The sequence below is a fragment of the Primulina eburnea genome, chromosome 6 (assembly GCF_022965805.1).
Source record: "Primulina eburnea isolate SZY01 chromosome 6, ASM2296580v1, whole genome shotgun sequence".
Lineage (NCBI taxonomy): Eukaryota > Viridiplantae > Streptophyta > Magnoliopsida > Lamiales > Gesneriaceae > Primulina > Primulina eburnea.
Window position 1 is genome coordinate 21,942,022 of NC_133106.1, and position 17,966 is coordinate 21,959,987.

Sequence of the window (17,966 nt, forward strand, 5' to 3'; positions counted from 1 at the left end):
TCTAACAAGTGGCCTGAATGCTACGAATACAACAATGAAGTAAGAGCTAAATTATGTGATTTTTAAACTGAATAAACTTGAGAGTAAATTGCAAATAACTTATAGTTGCTCTGTTCGCATTTCGTTTCGTCTCGTTGCCTTCACACAACTGAATCAGCTTCTCCCAAATTTCTTGAGCTGATCTACACATTTTGATCTTGCTGAAAGTGTTTTTATCCAGCGTCTTGTACAAAATGTCCTTGGCAATGGACTCATCGCGTGGGTTTTCGATATGATGAGGTGCTCCATCATTTAGAGCAACAGCTGTGTTTGCTTTCATAATTTTCATGGGTCTGTTAGTCATGACATACCACATGTCATCGTCATGTGTAGCTAAATGAGCAGGCATATGATTTTTCAATAATCAAATTCCTCACTGGAGAACATCGGGATCTTGTTGAATGAATACATGGTTATCAGTTTGAGCGTATGGAATATTCAAGACAAGATTTTAACCTCTCTTATACTACTTGTTAGGATCAAGCATTTACCACTAGGCCAAAACTATAGCTGTCAGCCAAGACTCAAATTTATTTTCTTATACTTGTAGTAGCGCAGAGTACACCTACTTGGGTGCTAATGGATCGGGCTGTTAGGCCCATGAATCCGAGGATGTGCGTGTCTATCTGCTGATGTTGTCTCGTATCCTTTAGAGATCACTCTTATTCTTTCTCTACCATTTGTCTTGTCCTCAGCAGAGATAATATTATCCATTAAGATCTGGTGACAATTTTTATGGCCCACTAAGCCAATCAGATTAAACGGCACAACGTCAGTAGCTTGACGTACGACAACTTCCCAGAATATCACTCATCTCAGTACTACTTTCACTCTTTCACGCTTAACTCAACAATAGTGAAACAAAACACAAAATGAAACAAGTCAGTGGACAAAAAAATATTTTATTTTGTGTAATACTAGTAAATATTTTTACCGTGAAACTTTTTTGGCAATTTATAAATCACGAAAACTTATATGAGATAGTCTAATGGTTCAATTTGTGAGACGTATCTCTAATCCTATCCGATCCATGAAAATATTATTTTTTATGTAAAAAATATTATAATACATAACAGATAGGTCGACCAGTCTCGCGGGAGATATGCTCTTTTACAAATACAATGAAAGTTCTTTTGTTTATTATCCCAAAAATAGTTTCTTACAATGAGAAAATATTAAAACCCCATCCATTTTTTTTCCTGTAAATTTTTTTTAAGGAATTTCCTAAAAACTTTTAAACAACATCATGGAGAAGAATTGTCAAGCCTACAATTTGCAATACAACACACGAAATCCTTCTTTTTCAAATATTTATTTTTCCAATTGTCAATTGTTAGATTGTTTCTTGTTTGATTATGCTTTTATTCTGGAGTGGATTTGGTACAAATAAATTAATAAACAATAAAGTCGTTAATGGAACAATCCCATGAACTAGATCGAAGCACGAGTCGCTATAAAGATGGGGGCGTGAAAATAAGAACAAATTGAGGTGTCATAATCCTACATGGTTCAACAAATTATCAAGTCCTACGTGATCAATCGTTTCAACGTGTTATCCATTTTTAGGCAAAAACTTGTGTGAGACGGTCTCACGGGTCGTATCTGTGAGACGGATCTCTTATTTGGGTCACCCATACAAAAGTATTATTTTTTATGCTAAAAGTATTACTTTTTATTGTGAATATGGGTAGGGTTGACTCGTCTCACAGATTATGATCCGTGAGACGGTCTCACATGAAACATACTCCCATTTTTATTGTCCAATCATATATATTATATAGTTTTTATATGCAACAACAACCAACTGTACATATTTATGTGAACACCTATGAAATGACATTTAGCTATTAGATGTACAATTTTTTTTAATGTTTCATCAGATACAATAGATGAATATCACATCACCGGTACTCACATAAATGTGTACGGTAAGTGTGCAACATATCGTAACTTATACATATGTCAACTTTAAGATAAACTTGTTGATTTTTTTATGACGATGAAATGCGCAGCCTCAATCCTATGATATACTGAATAATGCATTAGCTTCCAAACTCAACCTTTGGTAATATTTGGAAAACAATATTTTGCCAAAGGTCTTTCACCCGATGGTATCTATGTCGTAATAAACGGACAATTTCTCAAGTTTGTGACGAATTGTAATCTTCCTCTCCTAAACAAAAATAAAACCAAAAAGGGCATGTTGGCGATTCAATTGGTGGAGTAGAATTCGATTCAAGTGCGAAGGGCCAAGTCGGAATTTTACAATTTGTTTAATTATAGGTAGAGTAGATCTCATGTGAGACCGTCGATCATAATCTGTAAGACGGGTCAATCCTACCCATATTCACAATAAAAAGTAATACTCTTAGCATAAAATGTAATAATTTTTCATGGGTGATCTAAATAAGAGATTCGTCTCACAAAGACGATCCGTGAGACCGTCTCATATAAATTTTTGCCTTATCGATAACTGTTAAGATTTAATTCAAATCATATAAAATGTATAGATTGTCGAAATATGCAAACGTAAAAACTATCATGATTCGAAATAAAAGGTAATAAAACAATAATCGATCTTATATTTGGAAGGCAAAATCATTTCAAGTTCAAAATTAACCAAACTTTTTCCGAGCTTATTTATATTGTGCCTTGCATAAAATTAACGCACTTCAATTAAGTTTTGAGATCCTTATGAATAATTTATACACCGTCACGAGATCAAGGGATCAACTGCCAATTTTTTTTCACTGCTTTAAGATTTCAGTTTACTAGATATATCAAATGATTAAATTTTTTATTTTGTTTATATATATTATAGTTTTCAAAAATATTAAAAGTTGTGATATTTTATTTTTGAAAAAATTGTATTTTTGTTTTGAGTAGGTCTCATGTGAAACCGTCTCACGGATCACAATCTGTGAGACGGGTCAACTCTACCCACTTTCACAATAAAAAGTAATATTCTTAGCATAAAAAGTAATATTTTTTCATGGATTATCCAAATAAAGACCCGTCTCACAAAATACGACCCGTGAGACCGTCTCACACAAGTTTTTGCCATTTGTTTTTTAACGAATTTGATAATTTATATTATCAAACGAGAGTTTTAGTCCGTTATCTTTATTTTCTTGGTAATTTTAATAATTTTCGATGTAACGTTGATCTGCGACACTGATACATATAATGTACGTGACATCAACACTCTCTATGAAAAATAACTAAAATAGCAAAAAACAAAAAATATAATACTAATACTGACATTTGATAATATATATGACTAAAACCGTAAATAGACAAACACACAAGACAAAATATGCAATTTTCTCTTAATTTTTAATGCAAGTTTTAATATTTCAACAATCAAGTTGGTTAGTTACATATAGACATATGTAAAACTGTATGTTGTCAAGTCAGAACATAGGAACTACCCTCTAATAAAATATAACTAAAAATAATAATCCAAATCAATCATAAAAAAATTGTATTAAAAACAAATAAAATGGTAACTCTTCTTGACTTAAATTCTAAAAGCTCTCCATTCCTTCAGTTTTTACAGTAATCTTCTCTCCATATATTCAATTCTTGAGCATGATTACTGACCAATCATATACCTGAAAAACACAGATCTGATAGCTTGAATCTTGATCGTTTTTCCACTTGATTTTTGACATTAATTACAATATTTTCCCATATTTGACCAAACTGGAAAGTAGGAATTCAACTTTGCAAGCTTTAATTCACTATCTGATCTTTTTCCGTTCCCACCTGGAAAAAAAAAGCACAGCTATCGGGCAAATAAATCGTCAAACACTATTGTTTTTACCTTTTGGAGGTATATTGTCTAGTTAGCATATTGTACTCGACTTCCATAAATCGCGGGCTTTAGCTGTATTATTATTGCCACACTGCATATTTTGGGGGGAAAGCTAGGATTTTTCCTGTGTGCTGCAGACTGCGAGATTATTGCTTTGTTTAATTGCTTGTTGTGCACGCTTCTAAGTGTTTATTTAGTCGATTAATTAAAACCCATTTGGTTTAGTTGCTTAAATTCGAATAATCTTGAACCTCTAGTGGATTGAGTGAAGAGTATGGTTTTGATCTGATTTGAAAGTTTGATTTTTGTGTGTGCTTTAGAGTTAGATTTTTTGTGTGTGTTTTTTTGGTGGGTTCTGGATGAGGTACAGGTGTGTGATGTGGTGACAAATGAATTTAGGGTTCTCGAGATATGGGGTGTGTTTTCGGGAGAGAGATTTCATCTTCTGGGCCGCCAAGTGGCGAGGTTGTAGCTGGAAAGGGGAGAGGTAAGGGAGGAAAAAAAGGTCTGTCTGTGCCTTCTGGGAGGAGAGAGAAAGTAGTAGTTGACCCAGTAAGTAAATCTGAGGAAGAAGGCGGCGGCGGCGAAGTCCAGAATGGCGAGGATACAAAGGAGGAAGAGCGGAAGGAGGGAAGCAGAAGGCGGCAAAAAGGTGAGAGGAGGAGGTCTAGGCCAAATCCTAGATTAAGTAACCCCCCTATGCACATTCATGGTGAGCAAGTGGCAGCTGGATGGCCATCTTGGCTCTCTGCTGTGGCAGGAGAGGCTATCAACGGATGGACTCCTCGACGTGCAGATTCGTTTGAAAAAATAGATAAGGTAAATAGTGATGCTACTACATCTGAGTATACTAGTTTATGATGTTCTAATGTTTATTTATTTAGTTATTATGTTCTAAGTTTTTTGTGTTTTATGTTCTCGATTATTGTGGTTAGATTGGGCAAGGTACTTATAGTAATGTGTATAAAGCTAGAGATGCCATATCAGGGAAGATCGTGGCATTGAAGAAGGTTAGATTCGACAATCTGGAGCCTGAGAGTGTGAGGTTTATGGCTAGGGAGATTTTGATTTTGCGACGCCTGGATCATCCAAACATCGTGAAGTTGCACGGATTGGTGACATCAAGAATGTCATGTAGTTTGTACTTGGTTTTCGATTACATGGAGCATGATTTGGCTGGCCTTTCTTCTAGCCCTGGGATCAAGTTTACAGAGCCTCAGGTTGGATTCAATTCATCTTTCTTGGTTTATACAATGTTTTTTTTTTCAACAGCCTTTTCTGTGCTTTTATGGCTTGAATTTTAATGCCATTTGGAGTTGATCCTGTAAGTTTTTTGTTTTTTTTTTGGGATTATTGTAGGTGAAATGCTATATGCATCAGTTATTGTCTGGACTCGAGCACTGCCACAACCGGCATGTGTTGCACCGAGATATCAAGGGTTCCAATCTCCTTATTGATGATGGAGGAGTTCTCAAGATTGCTGATTTTGGATTGGCTTCTACTTTTGACCCTAATAACAGGCAGCCAATGACGAGTCGTGTGGTTACTCTTTGGTATAGGCCACCAGAGCTTCTTCTTGGTGCCACGGAGTATGGTGTAGGGGTGGACTTGTGGAGTGCCGGGTGCATTTTGGCTGAGCTATTTGCTGGGAAGCCCATCATGACTGGGCGCACAGAGGTACATTCTGTAGCAGTTAAATCTACTTCCTTTGTAACCGTTTATTTCTCTAACATACTACTTATGAGCATATTATGTTCATAGTAGGTACAATATCACAGTTTTTGGTCTTAATTCTCTTCATAAATGGCTGTATTCATGAGATATTGATTGGTTTGGCTTCTTTATTTTAGCTGGAAATTTCTTTATGGATGTGTGTTTAAAAAGTGTGATTAAGCGTGAAATGTATATGAAAGGCATCCATTTGGGCGACAGAAGAAAAGAAAAATATGGTCAGTTTGAGGTTGACAGAATTAACAATTAAGTGTGAAAAAGCACAAGCGTTTTAATAAAATTTTAAGCTAACCTTTTTTCATGAAAGTTAACTTTTAAGTTTTGAAATAATAAATATTTGATAATATAAAATTGTTAAACAAAAAAACCTTAAAGAAACCGACATAAAAGCTAATCTTGCATTGGAAAATATAGAAGATGAGATTAAGGAAGAAATAAAGAACTAGTAACTTAGAAATATTATTATTTGTAAATTTGGGACTTGTGTTTTTCAGAATTTGAAAATTTATGCATATTTTCATTAATTTTATATATTTGTGTTATAATCTATTGATTGACATGATATAATCAGTAAAACTAAATCCATTTTTTACAATTAATCTTGTATTATAGCCGTTTAAACTTGTAGAACTTGAAGCTTGATTGTAACGCTTCATCATGCAATGCGATTTTTAGAACCTTGAACTTATATGAATAAACAATGTGCTTTTAAGTATGTGTCTGGGATTATCACAAAGCTTCTTTTTCAATAAATCAGTGGTAAAAGGCATGTGATATCTGTTAAATTACACTGTGCATGTTTAATGGTCAGTAGAGAAACCTATCACAATTTGTTAGCTTGAGGCACACCAAGTCAGAACAAAATCGTCAGAACAAAATTTAGTGAAATTTGTGTTAGCCCAATGATCGATTACTTGGTTCAATGGGCTTGTGTCTAGCAGCTCCACAATCCCACCAGATGTTTACATGTTATTTTAACTTGTAAGTATCTCTCAGATGATCTGCTCGTTTGTCCCACCCATTGTCGCAGTTCCGTGCATCTACAGTAAAATTGCTATAGCTTATCCTGAAGTTTTGTTGGCTGTTTTTTTTAGTCTCTTAAGTTGTAAGAAAATGTTTCAACTACGTTTTGTGTTATGCAACCGCCGCTTTGTATCCATTATTGAATACGTACTTGTTGCTCAGGTGGAACAACTGCACAGGATTTTCAAGCTATGTGGCTCTCCATCTGAAGAATACTGGAAGAAGTCAAGGCTTCCTCATGCAACCATATTTAAACCCCAACAATCGTATAAAAGATGCATTAAGGAGACTTTTAAGGATTTCCCCCAATGTTCATTGCCTTTAATTGATACTTTACTTTCAATCGATCCAAGTGAACGTCAAACTGCTACAGCTGCACTCAAGAGTGAAGTGAGCTCTCTTTTCCTGCTGTCAATCTTTTGTCACATGGTTTCTGATAAATCAAGAAACTAACCTTTAGAATATAAATCAAACTGACTAACGGGCTATCCTTTTGTCTTTTTACAGTTCTTCTTAACCAATCCTTATGCATGTGATCCTTCTAGCCTTCCAAAGTATCCACCGAGTAAGGAAATAGATGCTAAGCGTCGTGACGAAGAATCTCGAAGGTTTACAGAACTTTTGTTTTTCTAGTTGAAGAAAGATTGTGCATTTATTACGTCAACATATATTACATTCTTACTGTTAGGCTGATGAGCAATTTTAAGATCTGTTATGTTTTAAGTATCTGACTTGAGTTATGTGGTCATAGGTTAAGAGCTACCGGTAAAGCTCATGCCGATGGTGGGAAGAAAGCTCGTGTTCGTGAACGAGGGATGCGGCCAATGGCTGCTCCTGAAGCCAATGCCGAGCTGCAAACCAGTATTGATGTATGGCATTTATTCAATACATCTCTCTCCCTCTCGTTAGATTTGCATATTTTCATCAGATCTAGTGCATCTCTTATTAACAAATTGTTTTTGCCCTTCGCCTTATATTTCAAAAGAGCAAAATCTTCGGCCACAGAGCTGTGGTTTGGTGATTATTTGTTGTGTGCTTCTGCAACTAATATATATGAATTGGTTTGTAACTATGTCACTGTCATGAAATCGTATCTGAAGGATATATAGAGAGAGAACTCGTAAATTGTGTATTGGTGACAATTTATTTGAACCCAATGAAACAGAGACGACGACTCATTACTCATGCAAATGCGAAGAGCAAAAGCGAAAAATTCCCTCCTCCCCACCAAGATGGAGGGCTTGGTTTTCCTTCAGGTTCATCTAATCATGTCGATCCAACCTTTGATCCTCCTGATGTTCCCTTCAGTTCCATGAACTTCTCCTACTCGAAAGATCCGATTCAGACATGGTCCGGTCCATTGGCTGATCCAGCAGGTGTTGGTGCTCCAAGAAGAAAGTTGAAGCCATCAAAGAAGGATTATCGAAAGGATAAGAATTATATCAGAAATAACGAGAAAGATACCATGTAATATAGAGTTATTTACATAATTATATCAACAGATGAACAAATGAAAGTGCAGGTACTGCAGTTTTGTGTGTTATATCTGAGCCGGAAACCGACACTTCTGAGGTAAATTTTCTCTATTTTTTTAAAATGTTACTGTTATTTCTTGTTGCAATTAATTTTTTGGATCCTGGTGAACTTTTTTAATGCATTGTTAAAGCTTTTAAATTTTGTCTTCTTTTTATGACGATCCTTGTGTCATATGCAATTTGCATGAAAATGATTCTATTTGAAAGCATCTTTCTTGGCTGGAGCATGTGTTCTACAGGGGTTTTGTTTTCATGTTTCTTTATGTCGGTAAGAACCTTGCACTCAATCTCCTACCCGACCGGACCAGTAAAAAAATATTGTTTTTTAAGCTTAAAGAATTACTTTTAACTCCAAATATATATCGGCTCGATCCGTAATACGTGAGACCGTCTCACCGCAGACCCACTCATAGAATAATTGGACCATTGTTTGCGACTACCGATGGAGCGAAACTGATTAGCGGTCGAGCATTAGGACGTGTACTCAGTTGGAAGAGTCAACACTGGGACGGTAGGATCCCTAGGTTGCAGACTCACTAGAAAACCAAATCCACTACTTTGCCATAAAGATTTAGCTGCAGTTCAGCTGAGAAAAAATCTTTCATGTTTTCTGCTACCCAGTCAAATTTGAGGCATTAACACCTTCACAGGATGTTTGCCTAGTGGAGCATCTTTAGGAGTTGGCCCAAAGCAAATTCAATATATAACATAGCACAACTCATTCCTTATATTATTTGCAAAGGATAGCAGGCCACGTTGTTTTGTTCACCAAACAAATACAAATCCATTCGCTCTGGAATCAATGTTATTTTATGAGCATTTGGGGTTGATGATTGACATACGGTGGCATTTTGTGTGTTTGTCCATTCCTTGGTAAATAAATCACAATAGCCACAAGATGCAGCTTGTGGAGCACGAATGGGAGTCTATCCTGTTTACATGAAGGATTTACAACAGAAATGAAAGCTAAATTTATTCCTTGTTCTTAAGTTTGAATTTTTACTAGTATTTGACTTATTTACATCAAATTCATCCAAGAAAAATAAGATTTGCATGATCACATCTAGAATCAACCAGGCCAATGGATCTATATATCAAGTAATTTTTTAAAAGATAACATTATCAGTGGAACCATTTCAAGATAAGTAGATTTGCAGTTAAAACAATGGATACTAAGTATATCCATATCAAGACAAGCAAAACCTTATCCACATCTTGCTGCTAACTTTCGGTAACAACGTTTCCAAGGTGGAAATGAATCATATTGTCAAAGAATCTGCTCAATGATTGGGGGAATCCGTGCAAATCAATCAGTCCTGGCTTCTGCCACGTTTCACTTAATCATACTCACAATTATTTAACTAAACTTCTGTTATCAACAAAAAAATCTTGTGATCCAAGTTCAAAGTATTTTCTTTTTCACCAGGAAAATTTTTTTTAGCCAAATTTTCATAACACACACACACACACACATATATATATATTATTATTATTATTTTTATTATTGTAATTATAATCGATGAAAGAGATGGGAGATTTACATTCTTTCAGTTCATTAATTTTTTTAATCTTTATGGTTTTTCATTGAACTATTGACGTGATATAGAAAATGATGATGTGTCGTCGAAAGTAGTTGACGTCGAAAAATATATTATTAATGTGTCCGATGTGAAGTCAACATTTTGATAAAAAAATAAATAAAATTGAAAAAAATATAAATTATTCAACTAAGATCATGAATTTTTCGATTTCAAAACCAAATAAGATAAACATGCAAATTTTATGATAAAAAAAATATAGTTTTCCCAATGTATCACACCTAAAAAAGGGGGAAAAAATTTAAAAGCTTGATGATATACTTAATGGAAAAATTAAATATTTATTGTATGTAAATATCTATAAATGCAGATAAAAAATTATCGTCTACGTGTTGATAGGTTTTATCCCACCACAAATTGACACGTGTCATAAAACTTTCTCCGCTGCACTTTTTCTATAAAATATTAATATTAAATCCACGTTTCCTCCTTATCCACTACGATGTTGCCTATATACCCCATAAATTTCACACAAATCAGTGAACCCTTTTTCTCCTCCTCCACTTGAATCAAAACCCATTAACCTGAAGAAATCCAATACTCTGTACAAGTCTTCATCCATTTTCTTGAACATAATAGCGAAAAAAGATTCAATCTTTTTGCTTGCTGAGCCAAATCTTTGTCTTATTAGCAATCTTGATTCCTAAATATGGAGGTTTCAGTGATGGGAAGTTTGCAGGTGAATCTCGGAAGAAATAATGATGTCGGGTTCTTTAGTTTTAGCAAGAATTTGAATGCTAGGGAGTGTAATTTGAAGAACAGTCATAATTACTCAAAGGGGTGTAATTTTGGTCGTAGCTTGGTTTGGCCTTCAAAATCTGTCTTTGGTTTCACTCTCAGAGCCTCTGCCACTTCTGAAAATGGGGTTTCGGTTGTTCCCGATAAAGCTTCAAATATTTCAAGAACAGTTCCTGTAAGCTTCCTCTGATGCATCCGTATATTTTGTTCCATCATGCTAATATAACATTTTGGGAACTTATTGATGCTGTTGCTTATGTTTTTTTAGGCTAAATATTTGTTATTATTTTCATTATCCTTTTGAATGGTTCAACTTGTCTAGAAGGCGGTATAATATTTGTTTTTCTGAGAGAACAGCTTTGATTTCTTTGTAATTAGTATGTTTCTGATCACTGGGAGGCTAGGCTCATGGGTTCATCCCGGATTTTGAATTTTTATCAGCATGTTCCTTTAGACTTTAGGTAAGAACCGTGTCTGTTTTTGCTAATAATTTCCATTTCTCAAAAAATATTTTGTGTATATATATATACTTGTAAAATCGAAATCTTGAATATTCTCTGTTTGACAACATTTATACCCAAAATCAAAGCAGGTCTTCTTCAAATATTGGCATCCATACACTTTGTACATATGCGGTATGTGGGCACATCAATGTTAAATGACTTTAAATTATAGAATTTAGGATATTTTGTATCTTTTTTTGAAGAAAATAACTATTCTAAATGTTGATGGCATGATAAGTCGACAACTAAAGATTATAGAAAAGAGGGATATTTCTAAAAATTGAGAACTATTCTAAATGTTGATGACATGATAAATTGATAACTAAAGATTATAGAAAGGAGGGATATTTTTTAAAATTGAGACGGATATACCGAAAGGGACGATGAACGCACTCTAGTTTATTATGGTATAGAAGTAAAGGTATAGAGAAGAGAGTTGTAAAGTGCGAGTATCAAGTCATTATAGCAGAGCCGCGACAAAAAATTAGTCAAAGCATCAAGGGATGTGACATCAAATATGTGCAAAAGAAAATTTTGAAATGGACTCAAAATACAATAACATTGTTTGTAATCACATATTGATTCTATTTCAGGGTGATTCTTTTCCATTTGTTGTTTACTTGATAAAATAGCGATGCTTATATCCTGCATTAGCTTATTGTTCCGTGATCGTAGAAAGTCTGAATAAGCAATTTTTTTCTGGATCCTTGCAGGTTGATGGTCTGAAATTGTACGTCGGACTGCCACTTGATACTGTCTCTAACTGCAACACGATAAACCATACACGAGCAATCGCGACTGGGCTGAAAGCTTTGAAATTATTGGGCATTGATGGTGTGGAACTCCCAGTTTACTGGGGTGTAGCTGAGAAGGAAGCCATGGGAAAGTATCAATGGACAAGCTACCTCGCTGTTGTGGAAATGGTTCAAGAATTGGGTCTTAAACTTCACGTGTCTCTCTGTTTCCATTCATCAGAAGAACACAAAATCCAACTTCCAGCATGGGTTTCTCGAGTCGGTGAATCTGAACCGGGTATCTATTTCACAGATCGCTCAGGCCTGCAATACAAAAATTGTCTGTCGTTAGCTGTGGATGATCTTCCTGTTTTAGATGGAAAGACTCCAGTTGAAGTATATAAAGCGTTTTGCGATAATTTCAAATCCACATTCTCAGGTTTCTTGGGTTCTACAATCACGGTAAGATCATTTATATTGGTAGAGTAGCAGATAATGGACATTTTTTGTCTAGCTTGTAATATGAGATGCTGATTTTTGGTTTTTTATCGATGTGTTTGCGCTATAGGCTATATCAATTGGTCTTGGACCAGAAGGTGAGCTTCGATACCCATCTCACCACCATTCAGTCAATAGCAATGGAGCTGGAGAATTCCAGTGTTATGACAAATTTATGCTTAGCGATCTTAAGCACCATGCCGAAATGCATGGAAACCCTCTATGGGGACTCGGGGGTCCCCATGATTCTCCCAGCTACGATGACCATAATCCAATTTCTAGAGGTTTCTTCATGGAGAATGGTGGATCTTGGGAGAGCCTGTATGGTGATTTTTTTCTCTGTTGGTACTCGAACCTTTTGGTATCTCATGGAGATCGAATCTTGTCGCTCGCTGCATCAACCTTCAAAGACATGCCGATTACAATTTCTGGTAAAGTTCCTCTAACCCATTCCTGGTATAGATCCCGATCCCACCCTTCTGAGCTAGCAGCTGGATTCTACAACACCGATAACAGAGGTGGTTACAATGCCATTGCTGAAATCTTCTCAAGAAATTCATGCAAAATGATACTCCCTGGAATGGACCTATCAGACGACCACCAGTCAGCTGCATCTCTCTCGAGCCCAGAAATGTTACTCAAGCAAATAACATCTTCTTGCAGAGATCATGGAGTCAAAATATCTGGCCAAAACTCATCAGCTTTGGGTGATTCCTCAGGTTTTGAACAGATCAAGAAGGTTCTGTTAGACGAAAATGTAGCAACGGACTTGTTCACATATCAAAGAATGGGAGCTTATTTCTTTTCTCCTCAGCATTTTCCTTTGTTCACTCAATTCACACGGTGCCTAAAGCAACCGATTCAAAGTTTAGATGACTTACCGGCAGAAGGAGATGAAACTGTCAAGTCCCTCCATGGTATGGATCTCAAGATGCAAGTTGCTTAGCTTAAAAAGTTGTTCTCTCTACGTACAATTAAATACATAGTCTATGTTTCAAATCTATATGGCATGTATAATTAACATTCCATCAGTGTGACGATTTGGCACAATGTATAGCAGAAGTTTAAGCTGAGCAGTTCAGTTTTATCATGGTGTATCTAATTATCAAAAAGACTGTAATGTTGGTCTTTCAAAGTGACATGAACCTGTTTTTTGTGGAATTTGTTCTGAATCACTGTTCCTTTGGGATATGATAGATTGTAAACTAAGACACCTCTTAGCGCGGATGATTAGACTTTGATTGATTATTCATCTTCATTTTAAAATGTTTGAATCCAATTTTACAAAAGATTAGTATAATGCAACATTGTCTTATCTAAATATATTGATTTATCATCTTTATATTATGTATAATTCAATATTTCATACACGAGCTAATCGATGCCTTGACTGGTATGGTATATTGCCTAGAAATGTCTGAACTAATATATCAAAATCAAAATAACATTGCAGAGCTATCACATAATATTTGTCTATATACGTATAAACTAATTGGTTTCAACAATATAATATGCGATATGACAGCATCAAAATAATATAATTAACTCTCATATTTTATTATTTTTTTTGGTTATTCAGTTTGGTTTTGGTTATTTTTTTATAAAGAAAAAAAAATCAAACCAAATAAATTAGTGTTTTCGTACAATCTAATTTTTTTTATGAAAATCAGTTTTATATTAGATTTTATCTGATAGGATTGGTTAAGGTAGTTGGAATGTTTAGAAGAGAGTTGAATAACACTCTGGATTTTTGTTCTCTTTTTAAATATAAATAAGTTCTTTGAGTAACTGACCCTGAAATCTTGTTTTTCGATATAAATCAGTCAACTGATAATAGTGTAGAAATAGACTGAAATATAGATGGAATACTAAAGAATGATATAATGTAAAACTGATAGTATAACTGAAATGAACACTCAAATTTTACAGATGTTGAGACTTCAAATGCTCATATGCCTTTCCTTCTATCACTAGGATATGTTTTTACTAAAAGACTTTGATATATCACAACAGATTGTAATAATCCACTTCAGTTTGTCTTACACACTGTTAACTGAAACTCTTAGTCTATCAACAATTTTACAGTAGTTAACTGAATAGCTCTAACTGGTAGTCTGAATGTTACAAATAAATACAATGAATTTAGAGCTGAGTGTGCGATATGTAATATGAGAAAATACTCGAGAAATGTATCGCAACTGATGTAAGATTGTAGCTTGTTCTTTCGCGTGTTTCACCAACTGATTCGATCAGCTATATATAGTCTTCAATCCCAACGGTAATACTGAATGTATTAAATGACTAATATCCGTTGAATTGTCGTCTAGTTACTTTATCTAACATCAGTACGAGGTATTCAGTCTATTCTATTCTGATTCATCTGTTCTGCTTCGGTACGATCTGTCAGTCAGTCAGTCTGCTGATACTTCAACTGATGACGTGGCCAGCTGATCAACCGATATGTTCAGCTGGACATTATTAGTTCTAACTGATGTCAGTTATGAATACTTCAATTGATAAAGATTTTTCCAGTTCAGTTCAAACAAAGTCTTTAATTACGATTACTCGATTTTTCCGATCAGTTTGGTTATTCAGGTCTCTTACAGATTATCTTGTCAAATTGTGAAACTTATAATATTCCAACAATTTCTCCTTTTTCGGTGTTTGACAAAAATTATATTTTTTGAACTGATGATAGGTAACAAAATTGATCGTAGATATAATAATATACAGATTCGTACATAACCATCAATAATAATTTATTGATTTTGAAAGAGGTACACAGATTCTGATTGAGCAACATTTGCACTATAATATCCTTAGTAAAAATTAATAATATTCAAGCTCGAAATAATCGCAAGTGAACGATGTCAAGTAATAATAGCGTACGAAAGTACAAGTATCGTTCATGTAGAGACTGTATTTCGCAAATGTTATTCTCAATTATTAAACCTTTAGCAACGATAATTCAGATGATTGTTTACTACTATGATGATTAAATAAAATCTCAATAAAATGATTCACGAATTAAATGATGAAAAAAATAAGCTAAAATGATTGATTAAAGATTCAATGATAAATAAATTTGTTGGGAATCTCGGTTCACGTACCCCGCGCTAATTTACTTAATTTGTTCGACAAAAATCTATGCTTTCGACGGGATTCTCTATTCAATTGAACATGTCCTCTCGAGTTATGCTAAACTAATTCAAAGCAGTGAAGTAATTAAATCTCTTTAATTATTTATCAAAGGTGAATTTCATGTCGTTCTATGAAATCCCCTAGCTTTCGACCTACTGAACTATGATTATCGACGTGTATCCGACTTCATATTTCTATGAAAATTGTAAATCCACAGATTATGCTACTCGTTCCTATCACGGACTATTATCTCGAACTCCCTCGTAATATGAAATCATTATTAAAGTTAGCTACGCTTCAACAACTCAATGAAAATAATAGCCTAATCAAGAATAAATCAAAAGCCAATAGATTAATTAACTAAATTTGGTTTCAAGGTAGGATCCCCTTAAATCCCAACAAATAATGAAAATTACCTACTCGAATTCATGATCAAACTAAGCAAAACAATATTTAAACAAGAGAAATTAAACTATAAATAATAGACGCGACGAAAACGGAAGAATGTTGCCCGAAAATCTTGAAATCTTCAATTACAAGCTTTCTCCAAGCCTTATTTTTCTTCCCAACTTTGTGGCTGATGAAAAGCCTCTGAATTTTTGTCCCTATGGTTCCTTTTGCAGCCACCTTCCAAATTGAATACAAGCCAGTAAGTAAAATTTCCTTGTTTACTCGTGTTGGAGTAGTCAAGATTACCGCCCGAGCGCGAGGTCTTTTGTAATTTCTTCAGCCTCTCGTGCTGGGGCGGTCAAGAAATATCTCCCTAGTGCGAGGTGTTTTGTCTGGACATCCTATTTTTGTTGTGCTCGTGCTGGGGCGGTCAAGAATTACCACCCTAGCGCGACGTCTTCTACCCAACTCCTTCCTTGGCTTCTGCATGCGCTGGAGCGGTCAAGAATTACCTCCCAGCGCCAAGTGGTATGTCCTCAGCTTCATTTCCGATTGAATTTTTTCTTTTTCCGACGTTTTTCTTTCACATTCATACAACTCAGTGAGAGGTGATCATATTCAATAACTTAAGATCAAATGAACAAAATTCATACTTCATGCAACCAAAACAATGCAAACTAAGACTCACACGATGCACTAATATAGGTAAATATGACCTCTATCAACCCCTCATACTAACCTTTTGCTCGTCCTCGAGAAAAATAGGTTGCAGGACACAACAACACAAGAAGTAACATGTCGGTGCATTCATGGTTTTGGTCTGCCTCAACGAATATCAACGCATATTTTATCCATTAACGCAAGACACTAGTTCCGCATTTCACCACGAAGTTTCAGCACTACAATCTTTCATGGATTTAAAAACGTGTGTGCGTGCAATTTTGGCTCAAGCATCATGCATTTCCACAGTAGATTTTTCAACACTGTAAGAGACTTCAAATCAACACGTCAGTGTACACAATCCCTCTCTCACATCCCTCTTCACTAGTTACCGATTCACAGCACATATAGTTAGGACTCATCAGGCATAAATCATCACAGGATATGGGTACCTCGACTAGGCTGAAACGGGAAATGAGGGAAGTACATTGGTGTATCATTTGTGCACATTCAGATTTTGCATCTGATTTTCTTCAACTCCATACATCTCCATTCTTTTAGTCTAGGAATAGAATTTCATTCATTTATTTGGCTCTCCCACACCCTACATCTCTTTTTTTTTTTGGTGCAGCATGCTTTTCTTATTTTTATGTCCTCTCTCAGATAAAAACAATAGATATGGGCATGTGGCTTCGGTCCAATCTCAAGGGTGCATAAATAATGTTAGACAAGGCTAAATATACGGGTACAAGTATCGCAACACAATTATTATGGATAAGCTCAGTCCAATGCATTGGTCTAGCAGAAATGTGCCTAACTCATCCTCGTCCTGCTGTGCAGTGTTTTGTCAAGGAACATGTTCAAGTTCAAGTCACCTAGTATATCTCAAATTCCCCACAAACAATTTCCAAGTTCACTATGTCAGTTGCCAACATTTGTGCCAAAAATTTCAATATCCAATTAAGATTTTAATGTGTCAACCAATCGGGTGTTCTAAATTAGTGCGGCGACAAAAATGGATATGCATATGTGTGGCCCATTCAATGTCATCATTGGCTATCACATACCAATCTAGCATCAACTATAGACCACTTCTCAAATGACAACAAAAATAACACGAGACAAATGCAATATGAAAAAAAAACAAACTAAACACAAAGTAACAAAACTAAACACCCACCCCCAAACAGAATCGTGCAATGTCCCTTGTGCATAAAACTACTAAACATGTAGACAAATGAACAGAGTAACTAAAATGGATGCTAAACATAATACAACTGAAATGAAATAGATAAAACGAATGAAAAGAAAATGGAAACACGAAGATTCCTCTGATCACTGCTCATCCTCGTCGTCCTCGGGTGGCACAACTCCGGGCTCCTGATCGTCCGGTTGAGGGTAAGCATAGCGGAATGGGAATGAATTCGGGTATGTCGGAGTTGGTGGATAGGGTGAGTGTCGAGACCCATGTGCGAGGCCATACCGTGCACCAGAGACTCCATCGATGATACAGAAGCACTGTTGACGGTGTTGTACTGATATTGATGAACCACAAAAGC

At 35.3% G+C, this 17,966-nt stretch overlaps 2 protein-coding genes across 2 annotated transcripts; both read left to right on the forward strand.

The window, feature by feature from the left end:
• Positions 1 to 3,574: 3,574 nt before the first annotated feature.
• Positions 3,575 to 8,294, forward strand: LOC140833876 (probable serine/threonine-protein kinase At1g54610). Its single transcript, XM_073198356.1, has 7 exons — positions 3,575 to 4,675; positions 4,792 to 5,076; positions 5,216 to 5,533; positions 6,773 to 7,000; positions 7,118 to 7,218; positions 7,362 to 7,479; positions 7,776 to 8,294. Exons 1-7 carry the CDS (start codon positions 4,268 to 4,270, stop codon positions 8,079 to 8,081), a joined length of 1,764 nt encoding a protein of 587 aa, XP_073054457.1. The 5' UTR covers positions 3,575 to 4,267; the 3' UTR covers positions 8,082 to 8,294.
• A 1,911-nt stretch (positions 8,295 to 10,205) lies between these two features.
• On the forward strand, positions 10,206 to 13,355 carry LOC140833877 (inactive beta-amylase 9-like). Its single transcript, XM_073198357.1, has 3 exons — positions 10,206 to 10,656; positions 11,698 to 12,180; positions 12,287 to 13,355. The coding sequence occupies exons 1-3, from the start codon at positions 10,393 to 10,395 to the stop codon at positions 13,160 to 13,162; spliced, it is 1,623 nt and encodes a 540-aa protein (XP_073054458.1). The 5' UTR covers positions 10,206 to 10,392; the 3' UTR covers positions 13,163 to 13,355.
• The last annotated feature ends 4,611 nt before the right edge of the window (positions 13,356 to 17,966 follow it).